This window comes from Oncorhynchus tshawytscha, linkage group LG08 (assembly GCF_018296145.1).
Source record: "Oncorhynchus tshawytscha isolate Ot180627B linkage group LG08, Otsh_v2.0, whole genome shotgun sequence".
NCBI classification, from domain to species: Eukaryota; Metazoa; Chordata; class Actinopteri; order Salmoniformes; family Salmonidae; genus Oncorhynchus; species Oncorhynchus tshawytscha.
The window spans coordinates 50,874,681-50,894,981 of NC_056436.1; the positions used below are offsets into that span (position 1 = coordinate 50,874,681).

The 20,301-nt window shown below is 40.8% G+C and overlaps 1 protein-coding gene across 1 annotated transcript in view; it reads left to right on the forward strand.

The window, feature by feature from the left end:
* Nucleotides 1–16,730, forward strand: part of LOC112255708 (annexin A5-like) — a 27,694-nt gene extending 10,964 nt beyond the window's left edge. Inside the window, exons 3-13 of the mRNA XM_042326292.1 lie at nucleotides 2,788–2,875; nucleotides 4,359–4,453; nucleotides 7,683–7,796; nucleotides 11,475–11,565; nucleotides 12,910–12,989; nucleotides 13,309–13,359; nucleotides 13,792–13,885; nucleotides 14,150–14,245; nucleotides 14,482–14,540; nucleotides 14,682–14,804; nucleotides 15,813–16,730. Coding sequence (XP_042182226.1) covers nucleotides 2,788–2,875; nucleotides 4,359–4,453; nucleotides 7,683–7,796; nucleotides 11,475–11,565; nucleotides 12,910–12,989; nucleotides 13,309–13,359; nucleotides 13,792–13,885; nucleotides 14,150–14,245; nucleotides 14,482–14,540; nucleotides 14,682–14,804; nucleotides 15,813–15,872 — 951 coding nt within the window. The 3' untranslated portion in view covers nucleotides 15,873–16,730. The remainder of the gene's footprint in view (nucleotides 1–2,787; nucleotides 2,876–4,358; nucleotides 4,454–7,682; nucleotides 7,797–11,474; nucleotides 11,566–12,909; nucleotides 12,990–13,308; nucleotides 13,360–13,791; nucleotides 13,886–14,149; nucleotides 14,246–14,481; nucleotides 14,541–14,681; nucleotides 14,805–15,812) is intronic.
* The last annotated feature ends 3,571 nt before the right edge of the window (nucleotides 16,731–20,301 follow it).

Sequence of the window (20,301 nt, forward strand, 5' to 3'; positions counted from 1 at the left end):
TGACACACTGACTGACTGACACACTGACACACTGACACACTGACTGACTGACACACTGACTGACTGACTGACACACTGACACACTGACACACTGACTGACTGACACACTGACTGACTGACACACTGACTGACTGACACACTGACTGACTGACACACTGACACACTGACACACTGACACACTGACACACTGACACACTGACTGACTGACACACTGACACACTGACTGACACACTGACACACTGACTGACTGACTGACACACTGACTGACTGACACACTGACTGACACACTGACACACTGACTGACTGACACACTGACACACTGACACACTGACTGACTGACACACTGACTGACTGACACACTGACTGACACACTGACACACTGACACACTGACACACTGACTGACTGACACACTGACTGACACACTGACTGACACACTGACTGACTGACACACTGACTCACACTGACTGACACACTGACACACTGACACACACTGACACACTGACACACTGACTGACTGACACACTGACACACTGACACACTGACTGACACACTGACTGACTGACACACTGACACACTGACACACTGACACACTGACTGACTGACACACTGACACACTGACACACTGACACACACTGACACACTGACACACTGACTGACACACTGACACACTGACACACTGACTGACACTGACACACTGACACACTGACTGACACACTGACTGACTGACACACTGACACACTGACTGACACACTGACTGACACACTGACTGACTGACACTGACTGACTGACACACTGACACACTGACTGACTGACACACTGACACACTGACACACTGACACACTGACTGACTGACACACTGACACACTGACACACTGACACACTGACACACTGACTGACTGACACACTGACACACTGACACACTGACACACTGACTGACACACTGACTGACACACTCACTGACACACTGACTGACTGACACACTGACTGACTGACACACTGACTGACTGACACACTGACTGACTGACACACTGACTGACTGACACACTGACTGACTGACACACTGACTGACTGTGACTCGCGACGGGTTTCAACAATTGAGTAAATACGGCCAAATGCCCTCAATCTAACAGTGGATTGTCCCGTAGACCTATTTGCATTGGTTGATTACTGTTTCTGCAGATTGCCTGTCTGTCTTTGCGTTATTACTTCAATGCCTGCAGGGAAAGAGAAGACATCTTTAATTGTTAATGAAAAACCTAAGACACTAACCTTTAATGTCCATTCACTGACTAGAGACACACTGACTGACTGACACACTGACTATTCAGTCAGGTTGACTGACCACACTGACCTGACACACTTAATCATTTAACACTTATCATTTAATTAAATTAATTATTTCTCAAACCCTTTTCTGGTTATTATGACCCATGTGAACTTGAATGTAAATGCGAGTGGCTCAGGTCATGATCAGATCGAGATCTTCATTCCATTTCTTTCTTATTTTCCTTCAAAATAATATGAATCCATCATCCTCCTCAAATATTAAGTCACCAGCCGCCACTGATGGAGTCTTCACCCCCTCGCCCACTATATCTATTCACCCCTGGTCTTGTAATTCCAGTTGCTCTCTAATATCAATATCTTTAATGATTAAAGAATTGAATACCTTGTGCTGATAGCCTTTAATTTGACCCATAATTAGGTAGTTAGCCTCGCCTGTATATAGCCTCTCTATCGTTATTTTACTGCTTTCCCTTTAATTATTTGTTACTTTTATTTCTTATTTTTTAGGTATTTTTCTTAACTCAATTGTTGGTTATGGGCTTGTACAGTAAGTAAGCATTTTACTGTAAGGTCTACACCTGTTGTATTCGGTGCATGTGACAAATACGATTTGATTTGATTTGCTGTGGAATTGTTAGATTACTTGTCAGATTTGACTGCACTGTTGGAACTAGAACCACAAGCATTTCGCTACACTCGCAATAGCATCTGCTAACCATGTGTATGTGACCAATAAAATTAGATTTGATTTGATAATGCTTCACCAACAGATAATGGCTAACATGTCAACCATTAGCTAAACATAGCCAACCAGCAGCAATCTCAATATGTAGCGGAATCGGATATTCAGTCGATTCATTTTTTATCAGCACATACCAGTATGATCTTGTTAAGTAGACAAAGATGCACAACAAAGCAAATTGTGGGAAGGGAGTTTTGCTGACTGGAGGGGAAGCTAATTTTCTCAAATCGAAACCTTCACTGGCATCCGACTGAGGCTGAGGCTGAAAGAGATGTTATATTGCTTTTCTCCTCAAATGATATTTTCCTCAGAGATGGAAACCAAGTACTATTGAAAGAATTATGACTCTACATGACATGGGCCTATCAACGTGAGCTTGTACAATGTGTGTTTACTTCTGAATTAGCAATGATGGTTAACATATATGTAGATTAACACAGACTACATTACAGTAGCCTAACCATCTGGAAGGGACAAAATAAAGTATTGCAAAGTGTCTATTGAGAACAACCTTGTGAACAAGTTTCAGTTCAGGGGGATAGCATGGAGACACACAGCTGCACAACATTCCACGAGTATCCCCCTTCTGATGTTAAGCGTTTGCTTCTGCAACCAAACGTGCTAGCTAGATTGTAGTTTGATTGTGCAAAACATTTTCTCCCATGTCTGTCCCACAACAACACATATTAAGGAAATGCAGGCAACGTCCTCTGTATTCGGTTCCCAGTGTTCATCTGTTGTTATTTCTTTCCCACAGGATTCCCACAGAGGCAGTGTGAAAGACTTTGTCAACTTCAATGCCAAGCAGGATGCTGAGCTCCTGCACAAGGCCATGAAAGGCATAGGTGAGTTAGATGCACTTAATGTTATAAATATAACAATACGTGCAATTTAGCAGACCCCTTTTTAAAGTGATTTTACAGTATAGTGAGGGCATACATTTTAGTATGTGGCCTCAGTGGCAATTGAACTCAATAAACCTGCCGTTTCTAGCGCCACACTCGTACCAACTGAGCCACATATGACCAGATGTAAACTCTACCAGAGAAACTGCAAAATATGTAATTACACTGTAATGAACTAGTAACAAGCAGAATTTACGGAGTTTTTACTTCTTAATTCCGTTTTTTTTTTTTTTTGGGGGGGGTTAGAAAAACTGCATTAGCTTGGTGTGCAGGCATGTACTATATCTACCTGTACTTAAATATCTCATGCAAGACTTTATTCCCCTGCAATTCTCCGGGATAATGCCACTGTAATGGCATGTTTTTATGGAACTTCTTCCTCTATTCATCTTAAGCGAGGGTTGCTAATCTATATTCTAGAGCTTCAAAGGCAGTGTTCACCTCCAACATGATACGGGAGAGAAAAAACAAATATATATTTCGGATTCCTTTTGCCTATTTGACCTTTGAACTTCGTTTCTCTCTGTAATGACCTGGAATTCATCACAGCAGTACATAAACCAACTGTTCCAGTGTTGTGGTGCATTTGATGGCCTTAAGCCAAAAGACACATCGTTCTACAGAGGAAGTAAAGGGGAAGACGATCATAAAATGGAGACATATATCTTAGAATTATAGGTTGATTTATCATTGAATCTAATAATCAATCTGAACTCTGTGCTTTGAACCAGATTACATTATAAACTGGGACCTGCTTTATGGCATAGTTAAGTACGGATAACGAATCTATTTCAACGTTGCCCAAGAAATGCTGTGGCTTTGTCTAAGCCCTGGCATTAATTGTTTTGCTGTACTTCAATGTTTTACCGCAGAGGTATTGATGCCTTTTAAAGGTATTGGTATTGATTGTTTGTGCATTAGTCCATTTAACTCGTTATTTCCCTGGTGAGAATAGGTGTATATGTTGATCTACTGCTTATTAAAGGGGAGTTCATCCTCCAGATGCGATTACACGGTGCCAATCTAATTGAGATCTGTAGATTTTCTTGAATTCATATAACGTGGTCCGAGCCACATTGAGTTTGACCAAGTTTGACACAGAACACCATGTTGCTGCCATTTAAACCACACTCTATTTATAGAATACGGACTCAGCTCGACATTAGACCACTTTTGGGGCATGGAAATAACTGACAAACGTACATTTTTGGGTGAATCATCCCTTTATCGTTGAAAACACAGACTTCATTTCCTTACTTGGTGCGCTACACCAATATAATGGACAATGTGGTAACTTACAAGAGATATTCCATACTGTTAAGGGTGGCCTTGTTTTAATGAGTTCTGCAATTAATTATCAAGACACGTTCTCATGTCACTGATTTAAGATCAATTACTGTATGTTTGCCATCATGTTTGACAGGCACTGATGAGGGCACCATTCTCATGCTCCTGACATCGCGCAGCAACAATCAACGGCAGGAAATCAAGGCGGCGTACAAGAAGGCCCACGGAAAGGTGAGACAGGAAGCCGATGACAGGCGACACGTATCGTCTGATTGATGCCTACAGATCATGTCACCAACACTGTTGTGACGTTGTCACCAACCTCACCATTAATCAGCCAAGACAAGCTGGTCTACTCGGGGGTTACCTAATGGGAAAACAATTAGATGTGCTCATATTACACCCTTACAACAAAAAACACATGTCAAATTTGCATTTTCACATATGAAATCACATTTCCACATGTGAAATAGTTGTTTTCACATATGGAGCTTAAATATTTTCACATGTATTACATTTGCAGTTAACATCACTGCCAAATTTGCAGTTGTGCATGTTTAAAAACGTTCACATGTGAAAACACATTTGCTGTTTCACATGTAAAAAAATAAATAAAATAAAAAATTTTTTTTTTTTTTTTTTTTTTTTGGGGGGGGTTAATGGATCACGTTCAAATGGCGACACAGTTCTGCTGTCTGAAGGTCACTGCCTGATTAAAGGGGAAGTCCTTAGTTGCTCCATCCATTTTTGGACTTCTAAATGAATTATATGAACCCATTGATTCTTGAAGAATATAACGTATAAATGCCTCATAAGCTTAGTTCAACTGTCGTACCGTCTCAGAACCCAAAATATAAGCTTGTTTTGCTCCAATGTTTGTAAACAAAGCCTAAAAACATGGCTAAAACTATAATTTTGATGTCATGGATGGCCAGTCCTTACACCCATAGCGTGGTCTGGATTTGAGAGTAATTGCATTTCTCCAGCCCCATCCCTCAGCTTTTTTACTGAAACTGTGGTGGTGATTAATAGTGTAATATAGTAATAGTTTTGTTATATGATCCAATCCTCTCAGTGTGTTATTTTTTGCCATTAATATCATTTTCGTTGTATTTTAAACAAAAATAACGGTATCGAAAGCAAAACATGAACCCACAAATATTGATAGCAAAACAAAATATTGCAAGGAAATCATTTTGAAATGCAAGGAAAAAATGTATTGTAAAATGGATGCTAAAAAAAATTTTGAAAGTAAAAAATATACATGATAACGTGATTAAATAAAACACCTCCCTCTTTCCTGCAATTTTTTCTATCTTTGGTTACCATGGCCTTTGCTTTCGCTGCTAGTTGCAAGTTTTAGCACAATTTTTTTCCAGCAACATAGCACCCTGTATCCCACTGCTGGTTTGCCTCTGAAGCTTAGCAGGGCCGGTCCTGGTCGGTCACTGAATGGAAGACCAGATGTAGCTGGAAATGGTGAGACATAAACGTGAAAAAACACACAAGTGAAACTTCAAACGTTTCCTGAGAACCACACCCAGTGCCTTCGGAAAGTATTCAGACCCCTTGACTTTGTCCACATTTTACTAGATTACAGCCTTAATCTAAAATTGATTTAAAAAATGTTTTTCCCTCATCAATCTACACACAATACCCCATAATGACAAAGCAAAAATTGGTTTGGTGATTTTTTTTGGTGTGTAAATGTATCAATAAAAAAAACGAAATTATCACATTTACATACCAGTCAAAAGTTTAGACACAAAAGTTTGGACACTTTTCTTTATTTAGACTATTTTCTACATTGTAGAATAATAGTGAAGACATCAAAACTATCAAAGAATACACATGAAATCATGTAGTAACCAAAAAGGTGTTAAACAAATCATAATATACTTTAATATTTGAGATTCTTCAAAGTAGCTACCCGTTGCCTTGATGACAGCTTTGTGCACTCTTGGCATTCTCTCAACCAGCTTTGCAACATTTGTTTTTTTTAATTGTACGTGACATTTTTTCACATGTTTTGTGTTGACACGTATCTGAAAACCACATTTTAAAGTGTTTTTTTTTTCACATTATTTTTTTCATGTTTTTTTTGTAAGGACAGTTACAGTACACTATATGTTCTAATGTTACTAAAAAGGAGTAGAGTATTCCATCCACACACTGCCAAAATTCTTTACTGTTACTGTCAGATTTGGGTTTTTATTAGTATAGGCAGGTTGGCGTGACTGTATAGCAATTGCAGCTAGCAACCCCTGGCAGCTAGCAGCCCAGGGGCTCCAAGAGGTTTTTGACTTATCTGTGACGAATATCATCTGTCCAATGCCTACAATATACAGTTGGCCCTCATGAGGGTTCTGAAGTATTATACACCCACGCATGCCATAAGTTTCTCTACCTGCTACCCACCCACCACTCACAATCTCTCTTTCCCCACACCTCCATCCTCCCCCTCTTCTTTTTCCTTTCCAATCTCCCTTTCATGTTGTTCTTCATTCATTTCATCTCTCTCTCTCTCTCTCGCTCTCTCTCTCTCCTTCTCTCTCTTTCCCTCTCTCTCTCCTTCTCTCTCTTTCCCTCTCTCTCTCCTTCTCTCTCTTTCCCTCTCTCTCTCCTTCTCTCTTTCCCTCTTTCTCTCTCTTTCCCTCTCTCTCTCTCCTTCTCTCCCTCTCTCTCTCGCTCTCTCTCTCTCTTCTCTCTCTTTCCCTCTCTCTCCTTCTCTCTCTTTCCCTCTCTCTCTCCTTCTCTCTCTTTCCCTCTCTCTCTCTCCTTCTCTCTCTTTCCCTCTCTCTCTCTCCTTCTCTCCCTCCCTCTCTCCCTCCCCCCTGCCTGTTCAGATCATTACAAAAAGAAAATATGCCAAAATCTATGATAAACAGCTAATAAAAATAAATTCCCGACATACACTTCTGTGAGTAATGTGTTGAAGTGGCCGATGCCTTATCATAAGAGGAAAGCCAATAATATATTTAGTTAACAGGGTCCCTGATAACTCTCTCTCTCTCTTAGGGTTGACTCAACTGATGTATTTTAGAGTCAACACTAATAACTTGAGCTCTCTCTCATAAGCCACACGTTAGCTTACAATTCTGTGGGCACAAGTTCTCAAAACATCTGTTAATCATTCAAATGTATTGATTGACTTAAGGACTTCTGCTCTTTTATTCAAATACTTTCCTATTACTTAAAGAAAATCCAAAGCAAACGCTTCCTTCATTGTCAAAGTTATCAGAATAGTTAATTATTTAAATGTATTGATCGAGATAATGATTTTTTCTCCTTTGTTCAAAGTGCATTTTTTCCCTCAGGATCTTGTGAATAATTCAAATGTACCGATTGAGTAAGCAATTGTGGCTCTATTTGTTCGGATATTTCTAAATAAAAAGAGAAGTCTAACGGAAAACCCTTCTGTTGTCTAAGTTATCTTAATATTGTCTTCATTTTTCTACAGGACCTTGTGAGTGCTTTAAAGTCGGAGCTTGGAGGCTTGTTCGAGACACTCGTTGTGGCGTTGATGACGCCTCCCATTTCCTATGACGCCTCTCAACTCCACAAAGCACTCAAGGTAAAGTACAGCAATGTATAGTCTATGTTTGGTTATGGATCCAAGAATAAGTCATATATTGTGTAGTCAAACATGCAATATACAGTTGAAGTCGGAAGTTTACATACACTTATGTTGGAGTCATTAAAACTCGTTTTCAACCACTCCACAAATTTCTTGTTAACAATCTATAGTTTTGGCAAGTCGGTTAGGTAGGACGTCTACTTTGTCCATGACACAAGTCATTTTTCCAACAATTGTTTACAGACAGATTATTTCACTTATAATTCACTGTATCACAATTCCAGTGGGTCAGAGGTTTACATACACTAAGTTGACTGTGCCTTTAAACAGCTTGAAAAATTCCCAAAAATTATGTCATGGCTTTAGAAGCTTCTGATAGACTAATTTACATCATTTGAGTCAATTGGAGGTGCACCTGTGAATGTATTTCAAAGCCTACCTTCAAACTCAGTGCCTCTGCTTGACATCATGGGAAAATCAAAAGAAATTAGCCAAGACCTCAGAAAGAAAATTGTAGACCTCCACAAGTCTGGTTCATTCTTGGGAGCAATTTCCAAACATATAAAGGTACCATGTTCATCAGTACAAACAATAGAACGCAAGTTTAAACACCATGGGACGACGCAGCCGTCACACCGCTCAGGAAGAAGACACGTTCTGTCTCCTGGAGTTGAACGTATTTTGGTGCGAAAAGTGCAAATCAATACCAGAACAACAGCACAGTAAAACGACCTTGTGAAGATGCTGGAGGAAACAGGTACAAAAGTATCTATATCCACAGTAAAACGAGTCCTATATCGACATAATCTGAAAGGCATCTCAGCAAATAAGATGCCACTGCTCCAAAACCGCCATAAAGAAAAACAGAAACTACCTGCCCTCCAGGACACCTACACCACCCGATGTTACAGGAAGGCCATAAAGATCATCAAGGACAACAACCACCCGAGCCACTGCCTGTTCACCCCGCTATCATCCAGAAGGCGAGGTCAGTACAGGTGCATCAAAGCTGGGACCGAGAGACTGAAAAACAGCTTCTATCTCAAGGCCATCAGACTGTTAAACAGCCACCACTAACATTGAGTGGCTGCTGCCAACACACTGACACTGACTCAACTCCAGCCACTTTAATAATGGGAATTGATGGGAAATGATGTAAATATATCACTAGCCACGTTAAACAATGCTACCTTATATAATGTTACTTACCCTACATTATTCATCTCATATGCACACGTATATACTGTACTCTATATCATCGACTGCATCCTTATGTAATACATGTATCACTAGCCACTTTAACTATGCCACTTTGTTTACATACTCATCTCATATGTATATACTGTACTCGATACCATCTACTGTATCTTGCCTATGCTGCTCTGTACCATCACTCATTCATATATCCTTATGTACATATTCCTTATCCCCTTACACTGTGTATAAGACAGTAGTTTTGGAATTGTTAGTTAGATTACTTGTTGGTTATTACTGCACTGTCGGAACTAGAAGCACAAGCATTTTGCTACACTCGCATTAACATCTGCTAACCATGTGTATGTGACAAATAAAATTTGATTTGATATGAGGTAAGGGAAAAACACAGAAATGAATGATTCATGTATCATGTATGTTTGTGGTCCTCTCGCAGCTACATAGGGGCTGGTTTTGTAAGGTCACTATCCTTCTTTGTTCATTCTGGCTCACATATTCTATGATGATATTACCCTCCTGTTGCTTGCCTTACACGTTCCTGGTTAACTCACTGTTTCTCATATTAGTGGTGGCTGTGATGGCTCAGTTGATTGGAGCATGGCCAATCAGAGATGTGGGTTTGAATCTTGCATGGAGACTGTGTAGGTGATACGGAAATCACAAAATTTCCCCACTGGTGCTGGGTCAGAAAATACTGATTGCTTTAAAAAACAAAACAGACACACAGACACACACACACACACACACACACACACACACACACACACACACACACACACACACACACCACTGAACATAAATGTGAACGCAACGTGCAACAATTTCAAAGATTTTACCGAGTTGCCATTCATATATGGAATCAGTCAGTTGAAATGAATTCATTAGGCCCTAATCTATGGATTTCACACGACTGAGAATAAAGATGTGAGTATTTTGGTCACAGATACCTTAAAAAACAGGTCGGCACGTGGATCAGAAAACCAGTCAGTATCTGATGTGACCACCATTTGCCTCATGCAGCGTGACACACCTCCTTCGCATAGAGTTGATCAGGCTGTTGATTTTGGCCTGTGGGAATGTTGTCCCACTCCTCTTCAATGGTCGTGTGAAGTTGCTGGATATTGGCGGGAAATGAAACACACTGTCGTACACGTCGGTCTGGAGCGTCCTGAACTATGAGTATCTGAGTATGCAGGCCATGGAAGATCTGGGACATTTTCAGCATCCAGGAATTGTGTACAGATACTTGCAACATGGTGCCATGCGTTATCATGCTGAAATATGAGGTGACGGTAGCAGATGAATGGCACGACAGTGGGGCTCAGTATCTCTGTGCATTCAAATTGACATAGAAAAGAATATCAGCAAACCGCTCACCCACACGATGTCATCAGGGATGTTTTTCAGTGGCAGGGACTGGGAGACTAGTCAGGAGCAAAGTACAGAGAGATCCTTGATGAAAACCTGTCCCGCCCGGAGTGCTCAGGACCTCAGACTGGGGCGAAGGTACACCTTCCAACAGGACAACGACCCTAAGCACACAGCCAAAATAATGCAGGAGTGACTTCGGGACAAGTCTCTTGAGCGGCCCAGCCAGAGCCTGGACTTGAACCCAATCGAACATCTCTGGAGAGACCTGAAAGTAGCTGTGCAGCAATGCTCCCCATCCAACCTGACTGAGATTGAGAGGAACTGCAGAGTATAATGTAAGAAAGTCCCCAAATACAGATGTACCAAGCTTGTAGCATCATACCCAAGAAGACTCAAGGCTGTAATTGCTACCAAAGGTGCTTCAACAAAGTACTGAGTAAAGGGTTTGAATACTTATGTAAAAATTTTAAATTCTAATAAATCTGCTTTTGCTTTGTCATAATGGGGTAGATTGATGAGGAGAAAACAAACGATTTAATACATTTTAGAATAAAGCTGTAACGTAACAAAATGTGAAAAAAGTCAAGGAGTCTGAATAATTTACATATGCACTGTACATACTTTGCCTTCAGAAAGTATTCACACCCCTTGACTTATTCCACATTTTGTTGTGTTACAGCCTGAATTCAAAATGGATTAAATAAAGAATTTTCCTCACCCATCTACCCATGGTACCCAATGATGACACATTGAAAACATGTTTTTAGACTCTCTTTTTTTCTCCAAATGTATTTATTGAAAATGAAATACAGAAGTATCTCATTTACATAAGTATTCACACCCTTGAGTCAGTACTTTGTAGTGGAATCTTTGGCAACGATTACAGCTTTTGAGTCTGGATTAGTCTCTAAGAGCTTTCCATACCTTGATTGTGCAAAAAAATGTAATCGTGCACTTAAAAAAAAAAAAAACATGTCCACATGTACTGAATTCAATAAAAGCGCTTGCTAGCTGGTTGTTACATAATGGTCAGCCAGTTATTGAGGTTTGAGTGACATTTTCTGACGGCCTCTGACTGCTCTTCCCCAGGGAGCGGGGACTGATGACGACGTGCTAATTGAGATCCTAGCGTCCAGGACCTGCGCCCAGATCAAAGACGTCGTCAAAGTCTACAAGAAAGGTGAGCGGTTGAATGTCTCATGACACATTCATAACATATTTCATTCTTCACCTGCTAGAGACAGGTGAGAGGCTCCACAAGGAAAACAGGTAGCACTTAAGCGGATGGTATAAATAGGCGCTCAATAAATCGCCTTTATGAGTGTCGCGGTATCATCCATAAAAACATCCGTAACCATGTTTAGTCAACAGTGGAGAGAAGTTGGGTCGAACACAATCCACGTGATGTTTTCACGGTCCAACAAATAAAGTGACACATTCCACATTTTACAACCATCTGCATAACCTTGATACCGTAATGTTTCTGCTTTCAAATGCTGGATCTGTGCTTTTCCAAAAATGGGAAAAATTGGCTAAAGCTAAAGCAGAGACAGATTGTCTCCCAGAATGCAATACCGGCCACTGGTCGTCCACATATTGTGGAACCTTGCTTTCAATCTGAATGTCCGTCTCTTCCAATCATTCTTATTCTAGAATTTGTTTATGACTAGCTTTTCATGTTTACAACTGTGCACTCTCCTCAAACAATAGCATGGTATTCTTTCACTGTAATAGCTACTGTAAATTGGACAGTGCAGTTCGATTCACAAGAATTTAAACTTTCTGCCCATATCAGATATGTCTATGTTCTAGGAAATGTTCTTGATACTTACAACCTCATGCTAATCGCATTAGCCTACGTTAGCTCAACCGTCCCGCAGGGGACCCACCAATCCTGAAGAGGTTTTAAACGGTACTAGCTAATTTACCAACATTTCTGAAAATGGATATATAATGTTTTGGAATGAAACTCTTTACATTAATTGTAAATGGATGCAAAATAATTGTTTTCAGTAAAACATCATTTATGATATTGCAATTCAATAAAATTCCTCCTCCCTCTTTCCTTCAATTTTCCCTCTCTTGGGTTACCCTGGCATTTTGTTTTCACTGTCTTTTTCCCAGTTGCAAGTTTTGGCAGGTTCATTCCAGCAACATTGCACCCTGCATCCCACTGCTGGTTTGCCTTTTTCCTCACGTGATTTTGTTCATGTTATTTTTTTCGTAAGGGTGCTGCCTTGCCAACTCCTATGGTTATTATCACACCATTGTCACAGCACAAACTGTTCTGGAACCAAGCTACTGGCACAATAGGCCAAGGAAAAGAGCCACACTGGCCATCTAAGTTGAACACTGGAGAAGCCTGATCCATATGTTACCCTTCTAATCAAATCCCCCTGGCGGAGACCTTTGGCTAAACAGAGCACGACCAACCGGAGTCGATTTCTGCCATTGGCGACTATTGTCAGAGATAAGTGTAAGCAATCTTCTGCCCTTCCCTTCTCTCTCTTCTCATCTATCTCAGAGTGCGGTGGCAAACTGGAGAAAGATATCACTGGTGACACCTCGGGCCACTTCCAAAAGCTTCTAGTGATCCTTCTGCAGGTAAACAAAGGGGGGAAGGAGGGATGACACAAAGGGAGGAGAGAGATATTTCCTTCTAATAATGAGAGTGCTTTGGTGATGCCATTATAAAGTCATGAGTGGTTAAATTGAGGTGGGCATAGAGTGAGGAAGGAGGAGGGAGTGACGCATACTGTATCTCATTGTCTGGTAACCTAACCCATCAGGTCGCCAGGTTGGGCGACACTCAGCGAAATTAGGTGACGAAAGGGTAGACATGGCTCTTCTCCCATGATGCACTGACCTTCTGCCTTTGTTCTTTCTTCCCCTTCGCTCCTCTGTTTTTCCCCCGTTGTTGTAGGGGAGCAGAGACGAAGGGGTGGATGAAGACAGGATTGAGAACGACGCGAAGGTAACGTAACCCTATGGGTGGGTGGGTGCTCGCTAAGTGATATGCTATAGCGCAAGACATAATGACATTTTGTCTTCAGCGCTCAAATGTTAACATGCTTAGGATATGCCTTCAAACTACTACCATAGGCCTAAAGGACAAAGCAAGCTTCAAGGCAGTATCACAGTGCTCTCGGATAAATGATCGACATGAAACATGTATTTAGGACATTTGCTAACTGGAAAGGACATTTCTGTCCTCAAAGCTATTATTGTTTTTGTAGGTTTTGAGTTTCCATACTTGGATCAGTATTGTAGGCTACGGTACATTTAGTAATTACACATGCATGTATAATATAGGTCCCCTGAAGGTTATTTTGGCCTTTTGTCATCCACTCCATTGACCATGGCCTTATAATATTCAGTGACATCCAGTGACCAGTATATGTTTCAGGAACTGTTTGCTGCTGGCGAGGGGAAGGTTGGCACAGATGTGGAGAAATTCATCAACATCCTGGGCAACAGGAGCCATGAACACCTTCGCCTAGGTGTGTTTGTGTGTGTGTGTGTGTGTGTGTGTGTGTGTGTGTGTGTGTGTGTGTGTGTTTAAAATGCCTCCCAAGTGCAAGCTTTAACTTTTAGTGCTTGCTCTTTAATCAGCTCTGGGATTCTGGATGTTTTATTTCCACGGTGTAAATTAGTGATTACGGCCATTTTGTTCAATCATAAAAACAGAATAGCATTCTGCACTTTTATTGTAACATCAAATAACATCACATTCTCATTTGTATTTTTGTATTTTTGATTGTAAGTGTTTGACGCCTACAAGAAGCTGGCTGGCAGTGATATCGAGGACAGCATTGAGGGTGAGACTACTGGAAACCTGGAGAACTTAATGCTGGCTGTTGGTAAGACTTTACAATGATGATAAGCAAGACACAGTAAGGTAATTTTTTTTTTTAAATAAAAGAAGATAAATATACAAAAGTGAAATATAACACACTTAAAGAATGGGATTTCTCTATTGCATTTTGATAAATCAAACCTAAAAAAAACAGTCACTTACGTACTCTACATATTGCATGCATGCATTATAATGAAACATTAATAAAACATTTGGGAATGCCATCTTCCTTTTCCATAGTGAAGTGTGCTAAGAGTGTCCCAGCCTACTTTGCGGAGTCTCTCAATGGGTCTATGAGGGTATGCTCTTTTGTGTTTGTTATCAATCATTCCGTGGACGATTTGCGAGAAAGTTTGAATTGACATCGCATATCTCCAAAAGTAATTCAGTAGTTTAGGTTTAGGCATTTGTAATTGTGATTGTCTATTGTTTATTGTTAGCGTGCTGGCACTGATGACCAGACTCTGATGAGAATCATGGTGTCCAGGAGTGAGACAGACATGCTGGACATCAGAGCCTGCTTTAAGAAGATGTATGGGGCCTCGCTCTACAACACCATTCAGGTACAGGGGCAAATCTCTCCTCTATCCATTCTGGTACAAAAGGCTAGTCTCGCATTTATTTATTCAGGTACAATGGGCTATTCTCTCCTCTAACCATTCTGGTACAAAAGGCTAGTCTCCCTTATAACTATTCAGGTCCAATGAGCTAACCATTCCAGTACGGTGGACTAGTCTCTCCTCTAACCAGGTACAATGCACTAGTCTCACCTTCATCCCAGAGGACTAACCCTAACATTCTACCTCTATACCCAGCTACCACCTCTCCAGTGCCACTAGATTCATGAGATACATTTTTGCCACACACCAATACACTGTGATGTCACCTGAGTAACAGGTCCCGTTATTCCATCTGCCCCGGCCACAGGATCCCAATATAATGTTGGCTACTGTGACAAACTGTTGCTCTCGTGCGTATCCTCCTAGGTCTTTAGCTCATCCGGATCTGGATAGGAAGAATACAGCCCCTGGTTTCAGCCCCATTCACATGGGAGATGTCAGGCACCACAGAGGGCGTACTAGACTGGTGTAATTCCAAATGGATAGGACCAGTACCAGCCACCTCCTGTCATGTGTCCTTAATTCCAAACTCGCAATCTACAGCCTACATCATCCATTTATGACACTGTCAACTCTGTCAGTATTCTCAACACATGACTCAAAGTGACATGCTCTCTGGCCTTGGTAATGATGAGCAGCCTTCCTTGCTCTGACCTGCGTCAGGTTGACAAAGTGCATAATGACAGTCCCCTCATTTGTTCAACTGATGTACAACCCATTTGACGCAACATCCAACGGATGTTGTTTCCACAACCGATGTGAAGATGCTGCACAATGGTTTTGCAGACTAACTCTCTGTTGTATGACAAAGCTGTCTGTCGAATGTGTTGTACATGAGTTGCACTAACTGAGTATTCGTGCCTATGTAAAACCCATAGGCTGCTCGTCTGTCTGATAGTACTGAATGTACCTTAAATGCCAGTTTGTGTTTATTTGTTTACTCATTCACAGGACGACACCGCTGGGGACTACGGAAAGGCCCTGCTCTACCTTTGTGGAGGAAATGACTGAGGCGCTTTTTGATGATGTGCAACGATGTTGCTCTATGATGATGCGTTATGGAGCGGCAACGGGCTACACTTGATACTCTCTGCCAATTACAATTAATTAACACTTGACTTTATTGGCTTCTGTTCGACGATTGGCTTGAGATACCACTTCACTGTATTGGCTATGTGTCTTGATTGCCCACATTCAACACATATTGAACTCAACAGTGTGTGCCCTGTTTTTTCTTATATTGTTCAAATAATCAGCCCATTCTTTGACACTAAGGCTGCGTTTACACAGGCAGCCCAATTCTGATCTTTTTACAATAATTGGTATTTTGATCCAATCAGATCAGATGTTTTGTGAATAATTGGGCAAAAGATCAGAATTGTGATGCCTATGTAAACACAGCCTAATTGTCATGTCAACCAAACTATGCTTTGTTTTGTCGAACAATTTCAGGGAATAATGAGAATAATATTGCTATAACTTTGAAGTTCTCTTCTTTATTGTTACTTAAATCAACATGCTATCTTACTCTATAGTATGTTTCTATGGGAGTTATATATACAGATGTAGGATCTTAATTTGATCACTCTTTTGTTGCCGAGAATTTTCCTGCACGGCAGGAAATACAAACTTGCCGGGTATTCGAGGTTTCAAAAGGTTTCTAAACTTTGTAATTTCCATTTTAAAATGTCAACCTTGATTTGTCCTATCAAAAAACATGTATCAACCCCTACATTAATTATAATACACACATGAATGAACATTTCTGTTGCTGCAGGATTATTTTCTTGCTGTAGCAAACTGACTCAAATTAAGATCCTACATCTGTACAACGCTGCTGTTCAATTATTAAAAGGATAATGTCTACTATGATGTTTCACTCATGAATTACATATGAAGTGGTGAATTGCAACAGGAGTGTCAATAAGTAATGATATGCAATTGTCTATGCATGAACACTTGGGCAGATATGCAAGATATCAATCGCCTCTAAAGCCTTGTTCACGCTGCAGGCCTTAATGTTTAAATCAGTTTTGTTTCTCAAATCCGTTTTGGAATACTGACTGTCCAAACAGCAAGTTACCAGTGACCAAATCTGATTTATGTGTGTTCAGACAGAAGTCATTTGCTAAAATGGCTACCCTAGATGTCATAATAATGACTGGTGTGTGCACTGTGGTGTAGGCTGATTGGTGGTGGTGCTCTGGTTCCTATCACTCAGAAGTTATGTAGCAAGCTAAGGCCACAACAATGCCCGCCATGGACGTTTCCCAGTTGCTTTGAATGTTCAAAATCATAGTGTAAGAACACTTTTAAAGCCTCAAAGGGCAAGACGATCCAACTTTCAAAACAACTACTGTGGCGAGCCAAATATGACTGAACTAGCTAGCTAGGAAGCTGTTAGTTTTCTAGCACATTCACTCATTTATTTGTAAACAATTAACAAGCTAGTTAGCTCCCTCATGTTCTTGTCAAAACTGTCAACATAGCTAGCAAGCAACAAAATAAGCCAATAACAGTCTAAAAAGCACTTGAGGGCAAATAAACCAGATTTGACCGCTCAGACGCAGGGCCATGAATCAGATTTATTGTACCAGTACCAGTTTAACATTTTCTACATTGTAGAATAAAAGTGAAGACATCAAAACTAACACGTATTGAATCATGTAGTAAACAAATAAGTGTTAAACAGAATCTTCAAATAGCCACCCTTTGCCTTGATGACAGCTTTGCACACTCTTGGCATTCACTCAACCAGCTTCACCTGGAATGCTTTTCCAACAGTCTTGAAGGAATTCCCACAAATGCTGAGCACTTGTTGGCTGCTTTTCCTTCATTCTGCTGTCCGACTCATCCCAAACCATCTCATTTTGTTTGAGGTCGGGGATTATGGACGCCAGGTCATCTGATGCAGCACTCCATCACTCTTGGTAAAATAGCCATTACACAGCCTGTAGGTGTGTAAGGGGCATTGTCCTGTTGAAAACCAAATGATAGTCCCACTAAGCACAAACCAGATGGAATGGCGTATCGCTGCAAAATGCTGTGGTAGCCATTCTGGTTAAGTGTGCCTTGAATTCTAAATAAATCACAGACAGTGTCACCAGTAAAGCACCCCCACACCATAACACCTCCTCCTCCATGCTCTACGGTGGGAAATACACATGCAGAGATCCTCCCACATCATGTCTCACAATGACACAGCAGTTGACAATGACACAATGACACAGCAAAAATCTCCAATTTGGACTCGAGACCAAAGGACAAATTTCCACCGGTCTAATGTCCATGGCTCGTGTTTCTTGGCGCAAGCAAGTCTCTTCTTCTCATTGGTGTCCTTTAGTAGTGGTTTCTTTGCAGCAATTTAACCATGAAGGCCTGATTCACGCAGTCTCCTCTGAACAGTTGATGTTGAGATGTGTCTGTTACTTGAACTCTGTGAAGCATTTATTTGAGCTGCTATCTGAGGTGTAGTTAACTCTAATGAACTTATCCTCTGCAGCTGAGGTAACTCTGGGTCTTTCCTTTCCTGTGGCAGTCCTCATGAGAGCCAGTTTCATCATAGCGCTTGATGGTTTTTGCGACTGCACTTGAAGAAACTTTCAAAGTTCTTGGTCTTTACCAAATATGGCTATCTTCTGTATACCCCGCCTACCTTGTCACAACACAACTGATTGGCTAAAACACGTTAAGAAGGAAAGAAATTCCACAAATGAACTTTTAAGAAGGCACACCTGTTAATTGAAATGCATTCCCGGTGACTACCTCATGAAGCTGGTTGAGAGAATGCCAAGAGTGTGCAAAGCTGTCATCAAGGCAAAGGGTTACTATTTGAAAAATCTCAAATCTCAAATATATTTTGATTTGTTGAGCACTTTTTTGGTTACTACATGATTCCATTGTTTTTTCATAGTTTTGATGTCCCCACTATTATTCTACAATGTAGAAAATAGTAACAATATTTCAATGAGTAACGCTTCAGCGATACAGATTGAATAGAGTCCTAAAATGAACACTGTATATCTCCATGACATGGTAACACATAACGTCATCTGATAGACTGACGAGTCCTTAGTTCACAAGTCGTGAAAATGTTTGAGTCTTTGGTGATATCAACATTCTGCCACTAGATGGCAGAAACGCACAAAGCTTACTGTAGCTCCTTATTTTTTTACCATAGTAGTTGTGTTGTAACATGTCGCCTTCTCTAGATAGGTCCTCTATAGGCTAAAAACGATATTATTCTATGCATGTGCAGGTTGTTCTCAGATACTAACCAAACAGATAGACACACACCCAAAACCTAGAATGAGTAGCAAAAGAAAGACTCGTGTTTTGAGGATTTGGTTGTCATTAAACACGGGTGTGAATTCATGGTGGGTGAATTCAAAAACAAGGGACTTTAGTTTTTAGTGCACTTCAAAAGGAATGATGAGCAGGTGAATGTTTGGACCATAATGACACAGTAATAGCCCCAGGTCTAGCCTAGAGAATCAACTATTACATAACAAATGGTTGCCAGACACTTTCATATTATGACACTAAATCATTCACTGGTTCAAGCTGTGAAAATCTTTTCATGTTTTGGCAGGCTTTTACTGCAAGGTTCCCATCTCGCGGATAGTTTTGAGTAATTGTTGTCGTAGCCTCTGCAACTGATTTGTGACTGACTGGCCAATCGAGATTGGGTGATCGCTGTCCCCTTTTCTTACACTGTTATTACGTAGAAGAGTGATTAGGGTCAGTGGTCCTAGCAGTGGCTCTCTTTAGGGGAATTCGATGACAGGTAAAGTGTCAGAATGGGGAAAGGTTGGCCTGATTTGAGAAGTCTACAAGTGTGGACTATGACCATGGTGGATGGATTATGACCACTGAGGAATTCATGGGCAATCACAGGGGTGGTCAATCCTGGTCCTGGGCGGCCACGTGGTGTGCATGTTTTTGTTCCAGACATGCATTAATACATTTGATTATTTAAAAAAAACACATTATTAACGGATCACAAATGGAGCGTTCAAGACGTCACCACATACCCTGCAACTGATAGCTTCTCTAACACATTGGATTGTACTCTACCCTACCTTCACGTAAACACATTGGATTGTACTCTACCCTACCTTCACGTAAACACATTGGATTGTACTCTACCCTACCTTCACGTAAACACATTGGATTGTACTCTACCCTACCTTCACGTAAACACATTGAGGAAATGTGCAGTCTCACTTTACACCTCACACACAAACAATGAATTGTTTGTAGACTGTAAAACATTCCTGGCCCCAGCCCTAAACCTCTTTATTAACCAATCAGCCCCACCTGGCTTTGTAGACTGTAACCTGGCCCACCCTAAACACTTTACAATCAGCCCCCTGGCTGACACACACACACACACACACACACACACACACACACACACACACACACACACACACACACA